This window comes from Cyclopterus lumpus, chromosome 25, assembly GCF_009769545.1.
Source record: "Cyclopterus lumpus isolate fCycLum1 chromosome 25, fCycLum1.pri, whole genome shotgun sequence".
Taxonomy (NCBI): Eukaryota; Metazoa; Chordata; class Actinopteri; order Perciformes; family Cyclopteridae; genus Cyclopterus; species Cyclopterus lumpus.
Genome location: NC_046990.1, coordinates 12212084 through 12228179, shown reverse-complemented (window position 1 = coordinate 12228179; position 16096 = coordinate 12212084). Strand labels below are relative to the sequence as shown.

The following is a 16096-nucleotide window of genomic DNA, read 5'->3' as shown; positions in this document are numbered from 1 at the left end:
AGAACAACAAAAGGCTTAATGTGTTTACACCACAGCGCCATATCTGCACCTCCATCCGTGCCTAGTCCTCCGACCGTGATATTATTATTAACGGGCGGATGAATCAAGCTTATCATAAACCCCAAAGCCTGCTCGTAAGATTCATTGTGATATTTGACTGTCGTGGGGGAGAAGAAGAAGAAGAATCGGATAAATGCGTGAGAGGGATGTTACGCACGGTGCGTCTCCATCATGACGTCGTGTGTTAGCTCAAGATTGTAGGGGAGAGAGAGAGGAGGGGAGGGTGGTGATCGGTGTTCCGTCGTTTCTGGCTATGCGTTTGTATATAGTGCATGTATATTGTTTTGTATGGATTTTTCTCGTTTCTTACTTTTGCCACGCGTAACTGCAATACATGAAGAAGAGGAAGATAACCCGGAATGAGATGCGTTTAGTGTGTGTAACGTTCTGTTTACGAACGGAGCAGCTTGCACATTTATAGCCATACTATTATAGCCATAACTATCGTTGTAGAGATGCATATTTGTACCAAATAATCCGACATTGGGCTTTCCCTGGCGGATCCACCCCGGAGGACGCAGTGCTGTCTTGACCGAGCGTAAACTCATAGTAAGTACACCGGCTCCAGCGCTGCTGCAGGCGGCTTTAGATGCTACTGTGACCGTATGCAGACGAGATGTCACATCGGTTCTTCATTTGTATGCAAAGGTAATTCACGTGTCGATGCTTCACAGGCCAGATCGGTTATGAGTTCCTTATTGAATCCGTCTGCGTTCACGTTGTGATGCTTTTTACAGAAGATGTAAATAAACCTGCAGCCGGTTTAAAGACTCGGTATTTGATTGAGGACGGTGAGTGTGGTCGGCCTTCCTCTACAGGCCATCACGGAGTCCCTTGTCAACAGCCGACAAGTAACTACCGGCAGCATACGGTTGGTGGCACCGTTAATGTGACCTCACGTCTCAACAGTTCATGCTCAGCCACGCAGAACACACAGATCACGAGTCTGTGCGCGTGTAATCCGGAGAGAGAGAGAGAGAGAGAGAGAGAGAGAGAGAGAGAGAGAGAGAGAGAGAGAGAGAGAGAGAGAGAGAGAGAGAGAGAGAGAGAGAGGGTGTGGACGGGCTGTTGGTTTCGAGGCTGCAGTGTGTGGAGCAGTGGAGCCGCTGTCCGTGGCGCTGAAGTCTTAATTGCATTTACAGCTTGAGGCTAGTCCCCCCCCCCCCCCCCCATCTGCTGCAGACACGCCGCCGTTGGAGTGCGCTGCCTTGATGCGGGAGGTGCTCCATCCGCGCGACACTCACTCACATAGTTCGCTTTTATCCGGCTCAGTGTGTGATGACTCCACGCTGGGCCGTCCTTCCTTCTCCCCTTTCTTTCTTTCCTTATTTGATTCCCCTCCATCCCTCACAGGACAAAAGCCCACACTGTAAGCTGCCAACACACACACACACACACACACACACACACACACACACACACACACACTCTCTCTCTCTCTGGTGGTGTCTACCTCCTGCATGCCTCTTGTCAGTGAACTCTAAAAATACACTGGATAATGCTAATGAAGTATCCAGCAGAGTTTGTCTGTCTTCCACAAGCAAGCCTTGCTGCCATCTGTCTCCCTCACTGTGGTGCTTTGCTTTGTTATGCCCCCCTACCCACACACACACACACACACACACACACACACACACACACACACACACACACACACACACACTGCCCCCCCTTGCTGCCTTGTTGAGTGTGACAGTGTATGGGTGTGTTTATATGTTTTGTGCCTGTGACGATTCCCTTATCTGTCTGTCTGTCTTTTGCCTGTCTGTCTGTTGCCTGTCTCTCTCTGTCTCCTTCAGGGTCCCCCTGATGAGCAGCACCTGGGCCGGGCATAAAGCTCGCTGGGGGAGGCGCAGTAGTGGTCCGTGTTGTCTGGCTGGTGTGCGTGTTGTACGTCGCTGTGAGTAAAGCGGTGTTCCCCTGTCCGGTACAGTTACTCCTTTGGGGTTCGTCTGGTTTGGTGTTGGTAGTGTTGCGGTGACCGCGGTTAGAGCGCCTTGCCTCGGGAGCAGGTCCAGGGTCCAGGGTCCAAGGTCCAGAGTCCAGGGTCCAGAGTTCAGAGTCCAGAGTCCAGAGTCCAGGGTCGTCGCCAGTTTCTGGTTGCTCTCCCTCACCACTGGGCTTCAGTGGATGAAGACCAGGTTGAGCTCCTTTGTGGTTAGTTTACGGTTAGGCAGTCAGCTGGAGGGGAGCAGTCACTTTGTCCTTGTTGATGGGTGACGCTCTGGGTCATGGAGGGTCCAGGGTCCAGGGTCCAGGGTCCAGTCAGCTAGAGGGGAGCAGTCACTTTGTCCTTGTTGATGGGTGACGCTCTGGGTCATGGAGGGTCCAGGGTCCAGGGTCCAGTCAGCTAGAGGGGAGCAGTCACTTTGTCCTTGTTGATGGGTGACACTCTGGGTCATGGAGGGTCCAGGGTCCAGGGTCCAGTCAGCTAGAGGGGAGCAGTCACTTTGTCCTTGTTGATGGGTGACACTCTGGGTCATGGAGGGTCCAGGGTCCAGGGTCCAGTCAGCTAGAGGGGAGCAGTCACTTTGTCCTTGTTGATGGGTGACGCTCTGGGTCATGGAGGGTCCAGGGTCCAGTCAGCTAGAGGGGAGCAGTCACTTTGTCCTTGTTGATGGGTGACGCTCTGGGTCATGGAGGGTCCAGGGTCCAGGGTCCAGGGTCCAGGGTCCAGGGTCCAGGGTCCAGAGTCCAGAGTCCAGAGTCCAGAGTCGTCACCAGTTTCTGGTTGCTCTCCCTCACCACTGGGCTTCAGTGGATGAAGACCAGGTTGAGCTCCTTTGTGGTTAGTTTACGGTTAGGCAGTCAGCTGGAGGGGAGCAGTCACTTTGTCCTTGTTGATGGGTGACGCTCTGGGTCATGGAGGGTCCAGGGTCCAGGGTCCAGGGTCCAGGGTCCAGTCAGCTAGAGGGGAGCAGTCACTTTGTCCTTGTTGATGGGTGACGCTCTGGGTCATGGAGGGTCCAGGGTTCAGGGTCCAGGGTCCAGGGTCCAGTCAGCTAGAGGGGAGCAGTCACTTTGTCCTTGTTGATGGGTGACGCTCTGGGTCATGGAGGGTGTTGAGCAGTTCTTGGCTTCTCCCTCAGAGAAGAATTTGGATCTGCACGAAGAAGCAGCTGCTGAACACGGCAGAGTTTCATGCCATTGACGTTGGTGATGAGGCTTTGAAAGATAGAATTAAGGCTGTTTTGAGGTTGAAGTTGGTGGAGAAAGACGTGTTAATGGAAGAGGCATCAGCTGAGTCCCAGGAGGACGTGAAAGCTCCGCCCCCATCGACGTCTAGTTTAACTGTTGCCCAACAAAAAGAGTTGTTGTTGCAGCTGGACCATGATGAGCTTAAGGTACAGGCACAGGTGGAGAAAGAGTTAGCTGTGGCGAAGATGCACCAACAGACCGGAGAATGCAAAGTTTGAGGTGAAGCAAGCTGGAGTTGATCAAAGAGGGAAAGTGGTCAGTGCAGGGCTCAGAACAGTACTCAATGTCAGATCTTTAAGTAACACATCTTTTTTAATTAATAGTTTTATTTCCTCTTACAATCTTGATGTTATTAACTGAGACATGGATCGACAAAAACACAGCTAATGCAGTCCTGATTGAGTCTAGTCCACCTCACTTCAATGTTGTGTCTGAAACTCGACAGAACCAGAGGGGGGGGGGGGGGGGGGGGGGGTTTGTGCCATATTGAGGGACAATATACTCACCCACAAATTGTCATTTGAGTATGTGTCATTCAAAATGGATTTTTATCTCTTTATATCACTATTTACAAACCACCACAGAATTGTTTTATTGATGATTTTACTGAATTACTTTCAGTTGTGTGCACTGATTTGACTGTTTAGTCATTACAGAGGACTTGAATGTGGATGTAGCCAAAGAACTCACTGCTGTCCTTGTTTGGTCTAACTCAGCATGTCTGAGCCCACCCACAGAGGGCACCCTCTATGAGCCCACCCACAACAGAGGGCACCCTCTAGATGTGCTCATTACCAAGGGTGTTATTATTTCAAATGTGAATGTCGTTGATGTTGCTTTATCTGACCATGTTTGTGTTTTCTTTGACTCGTCTGTTACACCCAAACCAGCAGTTAGGTCTGCAGTTGTTGGAAAAAGACTCATAAATGACGGCACAGGGACACCGTTTATGGAAATGATTAGGTTTGAAAATACCCCGTGTTCAAGGTATGGTGTCCATGATAGGAAGTGAGGTAACAGTACCGGTGACGATTTTGAGGGACACTGGGGCGTTTGATTCCTTCATTCACGCTGGAGTTCTTCCCTTAATCGTAGAGTCTGAGACAGGGGACTTTGCTCCGGTTCGGGGAGCAAATGGATTTGAATGTTCTGTTGGTTCCGTTGCACAAAGTAATGCTCCAGTGTGATTTGTTCCAGGGTGAGGCTGAGCTAGCGGTGCGCCCAGCTTTTCCAATACAGGGGATTTTGGTCATCCCGGCCCAGGCGAAAAGGAGCGAGGCTGTCCGGGGGGTTTCGCGGCCTGCGCGGTGACTCGGACGATGGCAGCTTCAAGACTCCCGACCGGGCCCGGTTGCACGGCCGGTTGACCAACTCTGAGACTCTCCTCGGTCTAGAGAATCTGTTAGCGCATTTGCCTGCGTCTCGCCGTGCAGAGCTGGTTCAGTTGATCCAAAGCTTTCAGTGCTTGTTTAGTGATGTGCCTGGTCGTACCCACTTAATTGAGCACGACATTGATGTTGGAGATACCGAACCGATTAGACAAAGGTTTTATCGGGTAAATGCGAATAAGCGCAAGTACTTGGATGCAGAGGTGGATTATATGCTGGAGAACCATATTGCGGTACCATGTTCTTCCAGTTGGTCCTCGCCTTGCTTGTTGGTTCCGAAGGCTGATAATACGCCACGCTTCTGCTCTGACTTTTGTAAGGTGAATAGTGTGACCAAGCCTGACTCCTTTCCACTTCCCAGGATGGAAGATTGCATAGATCAGGTGGGCTCCGCGACGTTTGTCAGCAAGTTGGACCTTCTAAAAGGGTATTGGCAGGTTCCCTTGTCCAGGCGAGCCCGTGAGATAGCCGCTTTCATAACTCCGGCTGGTCTCTACTTTCCAGCGCCTTATGAATCGCGTTATCGGTGGCTTGCAGGGCTGTGCAGTTTACTTGGATGACGTGGTAGTTTATTCAGACACATGGGAAACCCATTTGGCGCGTATCCAGGAACTGTTTGCTCGTTTGGCGGCTGCAAGGCTCACGATAAACCTCGCAAAGTGTGAGTTTGCAAGGGCTACCGTGACCTACCTTGGCCGGGTGGTTGGAACGTGTAACGTGCGGCCGGTAAGTGCAAAAGTTCGGGTTGTTGAGCAGTATGCAGTTCCAGAAACCAAAAAAGAGCTGATGTGCTTTCTTGGTCTCGTTGGCTATTGCAGGAGCTTCTGTAAAAGCTTTTCAATGGTTGTGGCGCCGCTCACCGATTTGCTTAAGGGTAAGGCGAAATTTGTCTGGTCACCGGGAGTTGGAACAGGTGAAGGAACTCCTCTGTTCTTCACCAGTTCTGGCTGCCCCGCGTTTTGACAGACCATTCAAGCTGTTTGTGGATGCCAGCTATGTAGGAGCAGGATCCGTCCTCATGCAGGCAGATGACCGGGGTATGGACAGGCTTGTGGGCTTCTTTTCAAGGAAGTTTAACTCCTCCCAGCTGAATGACTCAGTTGTGGAGAAGGAAGCGCTAGCGCTAATCATGACACTAAAACACTTTGACGTGTATGTGGGAGGCAGTGGTACACCGGTGGTTGTTTTTACTGACCACAACCCATTTACCTTCCTGAACTCGTTGCAGTGTTCCAACCAGAGGTTGATCAGGTGGTCGCTCTTCTTGCAGTCCTACTCTTTGGACATTCGGTATGTGAAGGGGTTAGAGAACGTGGTCGCAGACGCACTGTCCAGGGCTCCCCAGGGAGAATGAGCTGTTTGATTCGTTGATTTTTAATGCTGGGATGCCTGGGGACCCAGCTCTTATGGGGGGGGGGGGGGGGGGTGACGATTCCCTAATCTGATTGTCTTTTGCCTGTCTCTCTCTGTCTCCTGCAGGGTCTGCCTGATGAGCAGCACCTGGCCCGGGCATAAAGCTCTGCCCCGGTGACGGCTCGCTCTCTCTCTCTGTAGCTGCGCGATGTGTGGCCTGTCAGCCGACAGCGATGCTATGTTTGTCTGTTTTCTTGGCTGCGTTGGGGCTTCGCCAGCCACCTTAGTTAATTAATAAACCCTCTTTTTGGTTGGAGCGCTGCGTCTCCCGTACGTTTTGTCGCGGCGCCTGAGCCGGGTTGTGACCGTGCCCCATAAAGCAACATGTATTATTCAAAACTGCAGATGAACAGCTATAGTGTGTTTATTAATACGGGCAGTTGTGTTTTGTGTGTGTGTGTGTGTGTGTGTGTGTCTGCTTGCCAAGTGCTCAGGAGCCGCGGCTCACGGGACTAAAGGGTCTTTTGACTTTTTGCTGGTTAGCGCTTCACACTCATTCTGTCCTCATGAAATCTGCACGTCAGGCACCAAGTGTGGCTACCAAGTGGCCGGTCATTAAGCCTTTTCTGAGTGTTTGGACACATTACGTTTGCCCATACATTGGGACGATATTTCCTCTTTGTTATTTGTTGATTTTACAGATAGTGTATTGTTGACTTGATGTGAAAATGCAGAGGAACTCCTCTGAATTTACACATCAAATCTGTTCTACTGTATACACACGACCTGTATAATGCTTTTTGAGCTGTGTGATGCATTGTGGGTAATGTAGACCAAATGTTTTGACAAGGAAGAGGAATGCATGGAATTGATTGGTTGTGCTGCATCAACCTTTTTTTCCATTGTAAATCTGACTGTTGGTATAGGAAGGAGTGCCCGGTGTGGTGGGTCGTTTGTGCCTTTAATTTCCTTTTAACACACACAACAGCACTTTTCCACACTTTGCAAGCGGTTCCAGATACTTTTGTGAACATTCGGCCATCAAAACCTGAGCTGAAGCTTCGCATACGGGCTTTTGAAAGGAAGCCAAGCTGGCTATCAACTGCCTGTCTGCACTGCAAATACAAACTGAGGCAGGGAGAAAAGAGTGGACTCCTCTTGCAGCTTGTGCTCTCTGTGCACAGCCCGTGCCAAAGAGTCGATGCATCCCTTCCTCAGAAGGACCGACAGTGTTGCATTAATATAAGAGTGTTTTTCTAAGTAATCGTGTCTTTTCTTTTTGTCTCCCAATTCCTCTTCTGTCTTTCTTCGGAAAAAAACTCAATTTCCACAACACACTTTCAGAAAACCTCTCTTCTCTCCTTCAGATCCAGAGATGGCTCGAATATTGTTCCTGATGATTCTCTATGCTCTTCCGTCTCTTGTTGTGCCAATACATAATTCATCAACTGGAGGTAATTTGTTTGTGTTTGTGACTGAATATGTGCGTGAATCCGTATGTGTGTTGGCATGCCTTAATGGACAGAACTTAGATTGTTAAGTGACCTGAATGAAGCGCTGTAATGTGTGCAGGGAGGAAGGCATCAGTTACATTGACAGTATGTCATGTGGCTGTAAAGTATCTACATTATCTGGAGGAAGAGCGTCTGCTCTGCTCTTCTTGTCCTTGATTGTTGTTCTTCTTCTCTTTTTCTAGGCTGTGCCATCATCCGGCCTCCCAGGGACGGGGGGATCCGCTACCGAGGCCTGACACAAGAACAGGTACAGAGAATAACGTAACGGCTCTCAGCACAACCCCTACACATCTGGTATCATCATTACAATTTAAGAACTTTGACTTTGATTAAAACAAAATGGATTTAAAGTAATAAATGCATAAAGCCGGTTTCAGGATTTAATAATACATGCCACTAGTTCTCCCTTAATTGTCGACAACAACAGTTTGTTTAACAAGTTTCTTAAGATGACATCTCCAGTGAATCCATATGAATATTGTTCATTTCAAAAAGTTTAACTGCTGGACCCAAGATGTCTCCGACTTCCCAAGTCTACTCGGTCTGTGCACCTTCTCCTGGTTCATGTGTTAAACTGAGAACTAAAGTGAGCACAGAGACACTGAGTGTGGAAAGTCACTCTGCAGACGTCGTCCAGCACAGTGACGCTCAAACATTCAGCTGAAGTAACAGTGGGGGGGCGATAAAGCTCACAAGATTGTAATGGATTCTGTACTGCAGCAAAACTAGAGAGAGAGAGAGAGAGAGAGAGAGAGAGAGAGAGAGAGAGAGAGAGAGAGAGAGAGAGAGAGAGAGAGAGAGAGAGAGAGAGAGAGAGAGAGAGAGAGAGAGAGAGAGAGAGAGAGAGAGAGAGAGAGAGAGAGAGAGAGAGAGAGAGAGAGAGAGAGAGAGAGAGAGAGAGAGAGAGAGAGAGAGAGAGAGAGAGAGACTCAGTTTCAAGGTGTTGGAGCTGAGCCAGTCAAATGTTTGAAACCCGGTTGCCTTCCTCCGGACTCGAGCCCACAATGAGGTGCACAACAAGGCCGGCTGAAGTTGGCCCCCCATAACAGACCATGTGTCCTCTTTGGCTGAGCTGCCTCTCTGGGGGAAAAAGAAAGTGGATCCTGTTGTGGTTGCATAAATATAAGTAACCTGTACTTGCTGAAGTAAGACCAAATCACCACGACATTTAAACTGTGATTACTTTTTGATAGGCAGAGATGGGGCCAATCAGAGCTCCAGCTCTTCTGTGTCATATGTTTATTTTTTTACAGGGGGCAACATGCCTTATATAGACGGATGGGAATGCAGCAAAAAAAACTATTAACTTCAATCAATCTTTCAAAATTAAACATAATTTACAAATTCAAAATTGAATCGTGGTTAGTTAAATCACTGTATTTTACACCATGTGACGGGTGACACCAAAACCAAAATGTCTGTGCATGTCCCTGCACACATGTGCATACCGTGCAACACACACACACACACACACACACACACACTTCGACATAAAGTTGAAACTGGGCTATCCTGCTGCCCCCGCCCCAAACAGAGAAGGTGTAATTCACGATTGTGACAGCGCATCAATTCAGACAATATTGCCATAAAGTGTTCTTCCTCGTAAAATGTTATTGCCACAGCCATAAGGCATCAGAGTCTATTCCATGGAGGCCGACTGAAGGGGGACCCTGAGTGAATGAGGAAAGGTATGAGAGAGCATCAATCAGGCTTTAATCTCTCTCTCTCTCTCTCTCTCTCAGATCCGCAGTGTGCAGATCCTCCCTGTGGATTATGAGATAGAATACATCTGCAGAGGAAACCGGGTGATCGTGGGACCCAAGGTCAGGAAGTGCTTACCCGACGGCACATGGACGGACATGACGCTAAACAGCACATGTTGTAAGTCCTTTTTGTCATATTTCTCATCCCCCTTTAATCCCGACCTCCTCTCTTCCTCCTCTCATCTCTGTGTATGAAAACGACGTGTTCTGAATAACATCCAAAGTAAAGTAGGATTATGATGTCATTTTAAATGGAGCTTACAGTTGATATGTTGAACTTATTCCGAAACAGTTGCTTGTCTATACATTCAGCAGTTAAGGAGCAACATTATAATGATTTCAACATCTCTTTTCTCGCCACATGATGAATGTAGGTCCAAAGAAAGTCCCCCTCTTTAAAGCTTGAGGGAGATAGCTGGCTGTTAGCTGCTAAATGCTCATAGCTGGCTGGTAGCTGCTACATGCTCATAGCTGGCTGTTAGCTGCTACATGCTCATAGCTGGCTGGTAGCTGCTAAATGCTCATAGCTGGCTGTTAGCTGCTACATGCTCATAGCTGGCTGGTAGCTGCTAAATGCTCATAGCTGGCTGTTAGCTGCTACATGCTCATAGCTGGCTGTTAGCTGCTAAATGCTCATAGCTGGCTGTTAGCTGCTAAATGTTCATAGAAGGCTGTTAGCTGCTAAATGCTCATAGCTGGCTGTTAGCTGCTAAATGCTCATAGCTGGCTGTTAGCTGCTAAATGCTCATAGCTGGCTGTTAGCTGCTAAATGTTCATAGATGGCTGTTAGCTGCTAAATGCTCATAGCTGGCTGTTAGCTGCTAAATGCTCATAGCTGGCTGTTAGCTGCTAAATGCTCATAGCTAGCTGTTAGCTGCTAAATGCTCCACGGTGTTCATCAGTTAGCTGACTGTTGTCCGCCTGCTGGTTGGTGCTGAGCACATAGTGTACAGTGGCTCTTTAGTCTTTCTTTGTTGAAAACAGTTGCAACCCAAAACATTGCTTTCGTATCGTCATTCCTAAACGTTTCTCTTTTAAGAATATATATTTTAGTGCTTTGAGTAGTTGCTGTTGCTGTTGTAGAGCTGAGCTTTATGGAAGAAATAAAAGCTGATGCTTAATAACCTTGGAGACCCCGGCTGACATTACTGTCTTTTTAGTGGCTGGAATAGTAATAATGTGAAGATACTGATATTGCGAGACATTTGCCAACTTAAGGAATCCATCGGTACCACGCACCCTTCTTTTCATACAGTATAAATCTTTTATTTTCTCCCGTTCTAAAATTGTGTGCTTTTGAATATTTCTATTTTTAACAGTTTTGAAAGTGCCTAAATCGGTTATGACTGGAAAATAGAGACTATTGCGGCCTTCCTTATTGGAGAGAGAGCATTTAAAAAAAACTTGACGTCACCGTATGAATTGACCTGTGGTGACCTTTAGGATAATCACAGCTCTCAGAAGATGTGTGACTATTGGTTATTGACAATAAGAGGGTTTCTCCAAATGCTAAAAGTGTTTTATACTAATTCACAGCACGGCCTTTTCTATGGTGTTCCACAAGGTATCTTAATGTGCTATTTTAATATATTTTTTAATAAACTCACAAGCGGTAACAAATGGTTGAATTTACCCCCAAATCTGTGTAATAAATGGTGTCAACCCAAAAAGTCTGCAACAACTTAAGAGACAGAGGAGAGCATATAAATGCATAATGCTCAAACTTATACACATTCACAATTTATTTGAATGAATTGATAAATGAATGAATGAATGAATTGATGATTTATGACTAGAACAACTTTCCCAGCTTTCAGATGATGTACACCATGTCTACGTGGCATATCCTGTTATCTCCCCCTAAAGATCCACCGCCCCCCTAAAAAATACTAAAGGTTAAAGAAAATAATAAGAAAACACCCACAGGCCTTTTGGTGAACTACAAGAAAAGTGCCTTATTCTTTCCATTTCGTAATAATGAATTTAATGGGACGTTGAACGCTTTCCATATTTATTGAAACCAGACCCCGATCTGTGCTTCTTCTCAGGTGTTCATCTGCTAATAATTAATAATACTAAGTATGTGTCTTCTGAAGGTAATCGTAGCACCAGATCTTACTTATGGGCTTCATAACAAAAGGGCTGAAAACATACGCATCACTTGTTAGTTTTTATGTCTTGTTATGTTTTGGGTTAAACACCAAGAAGGAATTTCTTTACATTTGGCACAAACGTCTAATTATGACAGTTTGAACAGACATGGATGTAAACTGCAACTTGAGTTCCTACATTTGTTGTTTGTTTTGCTTTGTAGATTTAATATATATATATATATATATATATATATATATATATATATATATATATATATATATATTATATTTCAATTTGAGCTATTCTGTGTAGGTCCATTACATGACATTAATTTACTTCATTCTTGATGTAGGTAATAATGTGTGTGGTTGGATCGTTTCCTCTGGGGTTTGTGTGCCGGAGGGCATAATTATTACAAGTCAGTTTGAACTTATCTGTGAATAGTTTGTGCTGATACTCGCTGGTTATGGATTTGGAGTCCTCACATTTACATCACGCAGAAAGAATAATGGAGATAGCTTTCATGCAAACCAATAGTTTCCTATTGGATGGTGAAGCCTGAATGTAACTCGTATCACATTTATAATGCCTCTGCAAATACTGGGAATAAGGCCACAGATCCAATCAAATCCACCTTAAATCTCCTGTTTCTGTGTCATGTTCCCCCCCAAGAGGATGTTCTCTCAAGCAGGCTTTTTGTTTTCTTTGGCTTATGTAAGAGCACAAGCTGCAATGTGCAGATTGAAGTTTTATTTTGTGCTCACACGCTGGAAGGAAGATTCAACAAACAAATTATATTCCAGAGCTTTAGTCAGAAAGACCCAACCAGGAGAAACGGAGGCTCACATGTACCTGTGTTGCTAGGCAGTTTAGACTTCTTACATTGTGTTGACTTGATGCACGAGTAGGGGACGGTCCAGATGCATGCAGGAGCCTAATGCCTTAAAAATAGAACTTTAGCACAGGAAAGATTTCTCAGGCAGAAGTAATCCTCCTCAGCCTCAGACATGGGCTCACTTTCTTTCTTTTACCTTATTGCTCATTTCCATCCTTTTTTTCTAACTTTCTAATGCGTTAGCGATGTTGCAGTATGCATCGTTTCTACGCCGTCTTCCTGTCAGCAGCAATGACCAGAAGAGATGGAGAAACCTCGAAGAACAGACCTATGGCTTTTGACTTTGTGACTAACATCAGTAGTTCACATGTTCATCGCTTATTAGAACATGTTTCATGCTAACACGCTAAAACTAAATTGGTAAACATGCCCGCGAACATCAATCAATATGATAGCATGCTTTGTTAGCATTTAACTTAAAGCAATACAACTTTAGTTGCTGTTTTTTTTTCGCCAGGCCTGGGAGAGAAAAGACAGAATATTTAGTTTAATATAATCACGTTATTGGGCACGTTATGTGTTAAAGAAATCATCCAACCAGCTGCTAGCATGGCTGCAGACGTTCTAAGTCTCGTTCCCTAAAGCTGGTTTCCTCCGCCCCCAAAATAAGTCATTTATCAATTTGTCCTCAACGATGTTCACAGAGAAATGATTCAATAATTCTTTTAACACTTTGGTCATGACAGCTAACTCGAGGGTTAGCTGAAGTAGCTAAAGTATTACAAACATGCTTTAAGAGCAACGTTCTGCTCCCCCGACTGGGTCCACCTTGGACTGCAGACGACCTGTTGTGTATGATGGGGCTCTGTTAGAAATCACAGACTAACATGGTATGCATACCAAGTGTGAGTGTGTAGTGCTGCATGGGATGTGGATTGTGAGGACGAGAGGAACACCTGGATGCCCACGAGATGGGCATGAATGTGAACGCGTCGCATCGTTTCAGTAATTAACTGTTGGAAAAATGATTACGAATGCTGGCAAGTGACAAAAGGCACAGTTTACAAATATAATGTGCTGTAGAAAACATATTTAATAATTCAAATTCGCCTTAAATTAATCCTCGAAAATATAAAATTGTGTGGGAGCACAATAAAGTCGATTTACATTTGCTGTATTAATCATATTTCACAGGCAGTTGGGTAGCATGCCATTTCAAACATAACCTCATTGAAATGTAGTTTTCCATGTTTCAGTTGAATGATTCAAAAGACAAATAAAAGGGTCGTGGCCTCATCTCCAGCGGTGGTTTAGTGTGTTCTGGTGTCTCCTGTCTGCTCGGCATTAATATATCAATGTTGTGTTTAGCAACACTCACCAATAACACTTTCCTCATCCAAAGCACTTGTGATCAATGTTTGTGTTTCTGCATTTATTTTACATTTCTATAACTCTTTGGTGGTTCTTCTGGTTCCCAGTGCTGCTGTGCGCCCGGGTGTGGACCTCCCTGGAGAACGGCCGGGTGACGGCGAAGCCCCCCGGGCCGCCGGTGGAGGGGACGGTGCTGCACTACAGCTGCCACGCCGGCTTCATCCTGGAGGGCAGGAACATCAGCCATTGCACCAAACTGGGCAAGTGGGACGCGCCCAAGCCCACCTGCCTCTGTGAGTGTCTCAGCCAGTGTGACCAAATGAGGTTCTACACAAAGCTTCCAATTACAGTCGAATGAGGGGAATGGTGTCGCATGATGGGATGTCATTTACTGTCCCGGGGGAGATGCAGCCGGGGGCTGCAGGCTAAATGACATTAACGACATCACGTTAGCACTGCAGCCAGTTTGGGGGAGAAGAAGCAGTCAGCATTTGAACCACAGGGACCAACCTTGTATCCATGTTTGAGATCAATTATCAATATCAAAGTAGAAACGATCAAATCTGCAATAAGTATCGGTGATTCTTTGTGTTATGACAATCCTTGACTTTTTGTTTACCATTGAAGAAAGGATTAAGAAATATAAATATAAATATATATATATATATATATATATATATTTAAAGTAATCTGGAACTATTTTGATAGTCAATTAATTGTCAGGCGACGTTTCATCATTCTCTGGTTCCAGATGTGAGATCTATGATGCTAAAGTGAATGTTTTTGAGTTAATTAAATAGCGATTACCTTGGCCGTTGCTAAATATTATAGGCATTCTGACATTTTCTAAGTGCAAATGAATTGCTCTTTAATGAAACTGATTGTTAGTTGCAGCCCCAGTGAATGCATTTGAATCCCCAACTGATTCTTTATTGTATTGAAATACATTGACAACCTCCATTTCATTACAGACATGGCTCTCTGGTGTCGCCTGCCTCACAACAAATGGGAACATGAGGTTTTAAAGATGACAGATAATTACAAACACCTGCTCTCCCAACAGAGGAGCATGGTTGCCAGGCAATAAATGATCCGACCAATTAGAGTGTAATTCCATGAGAGGGCAGTTGGCACAGGCAGGTACAAAAACCACCACTGATGAATAGTGAAAACCTGATGTCCCACACATCAAACTATGCACACTGGACACATACGCAATGAATATAAGATGAGAGTGATATCATCGACACCCAAGAGTGTTCTCGCTTACAACAGTTGGCCGGTCTGAGAAGATTTGTCCAAATTAGGACAAATAAATGAGGATTTACTGAAAGATATGAGATTGCCAACTGGTCATCAGAGGAGTTGGCATGGCAACCAACTAAAGTTGCTATGGGAATGGTTGTATTAAAAGAGATGAAACAGGGAACCATCAGCCCAGTTTGACTGGGCAACTAAAGAGTAGGTGACTTTTTGTGTAATAATAAAAAAAGATCTTTAAATGCTCTACTGTTCACTCATACTCTGATTGTTTAATTACTCTGTCTGTGGTACCTACACTATATTACTATATTACTATATATGTGAAGGGGTTTCCGTCTATTTTGGTGGTATGCTTGTAAACGTAGGATTACATAATAATATATAACCCTACAACGCTGTGTGGCTGCCCTCTAGCGGGTGCTCGGGGCACTACAACGCTGTGTGGCTGCCCTCTAGCGGATGCTCAGGGCACTACAACGCTGTGTGGCTGCCCTCTAGCGGGTGCTCAGGGCACTACAACGCTGTGTGGCTGCCCTCTAGCGGATGCTCAGGGCACTACAACGCTGTGGCTGCCCTCTAGCGGGTGCTCAGGGCACTACAACGCTGTGTGGCTGCCCTCTAGCGGATGCTCAGGGCACTACAACGCTGTGTGGCTGCCCTCTAGCGGGTGCTCAGGGCACTACAACGCTGTGTGGCTGCCCTCTAGCGGGTGCTCAGGGCACTACAACGCTGTGTGGCTGCCCTCTAGCGGGTGCTCAGGGCACTACAACGCTGTGGCTGCCCTCTAGCGGGTGCTCAGGGCACTACAACGCTGTGTGGCTGCCCTCTAGCGGATGCTCAGGGCACTACAACGCTGTGTGGCTGCCCTCTAGCGGAGGGAAATGATTAGTGAGCTTTAGTCCAAATAACTACAAATTCTACATTACCACGGTGAATAATTCAATTAAAAAAACATCTGGATTTCCCATTAAATTCTTGAGTACAATGATCTTTTGTCACTTGAATGTTTTTAATCAACTGATCGTTTTGCTTCTTTTTGTGTTTGCCGGACAAAGATGACAGAAACTACACAGGTAGGAATCTTTCATTCTTATCATCACATCCATGATAACCACATCTTACTACATTGCAATAGTTCATTAGTTATGTTTATTGTGTGATGGACATGCAACAGCCCAGCCAGCATTTATGTATGTGTCACTAAAACATTTGTACATTAACTTTTGCACAACAACAAAAACAAGATTACATGCAAAA

The 16096-nt window shown here is 45.8% G+C and overlaps 1 protein-coding gene across 1 annotated transcript in view; it reads left to right on the top strand.

The window, feature by feature from the left end:
• Positions 1 to 272: 272 nt before the first annotated feature.
• The window catches only part of gabbr1a (gamma-aminobutyric acid (GABA) B receptor, 1a), a 73484-nt gene continuing 57660 nt past the window's right edge, over positions 273 to 16096 (top strand). The window contains exons 1-5 of the mRNA XM_034529140.1: positions 273 to 609; positions 7367 to 7453; positions 7696 to 7760; positions 9256 to 9394; positions 13684 to 13869. Of these exons, the coding sequence (XP_034385031.1) occupies positions 7375 to 7453; positions 7696 to 7760; positions 9256 to 9394; positions 13684 to 13869 (469 nt within the window). The 5' untranslated portion in view covers positions 273 to 609; positions 7367 to 7374. The remainder of the gene's footprint in view (positions 610 to 7366; positions 7454 to 7695; positions 7761 to 9255; positions 9395 to 13683; positions 13870 to 16096) is intronic.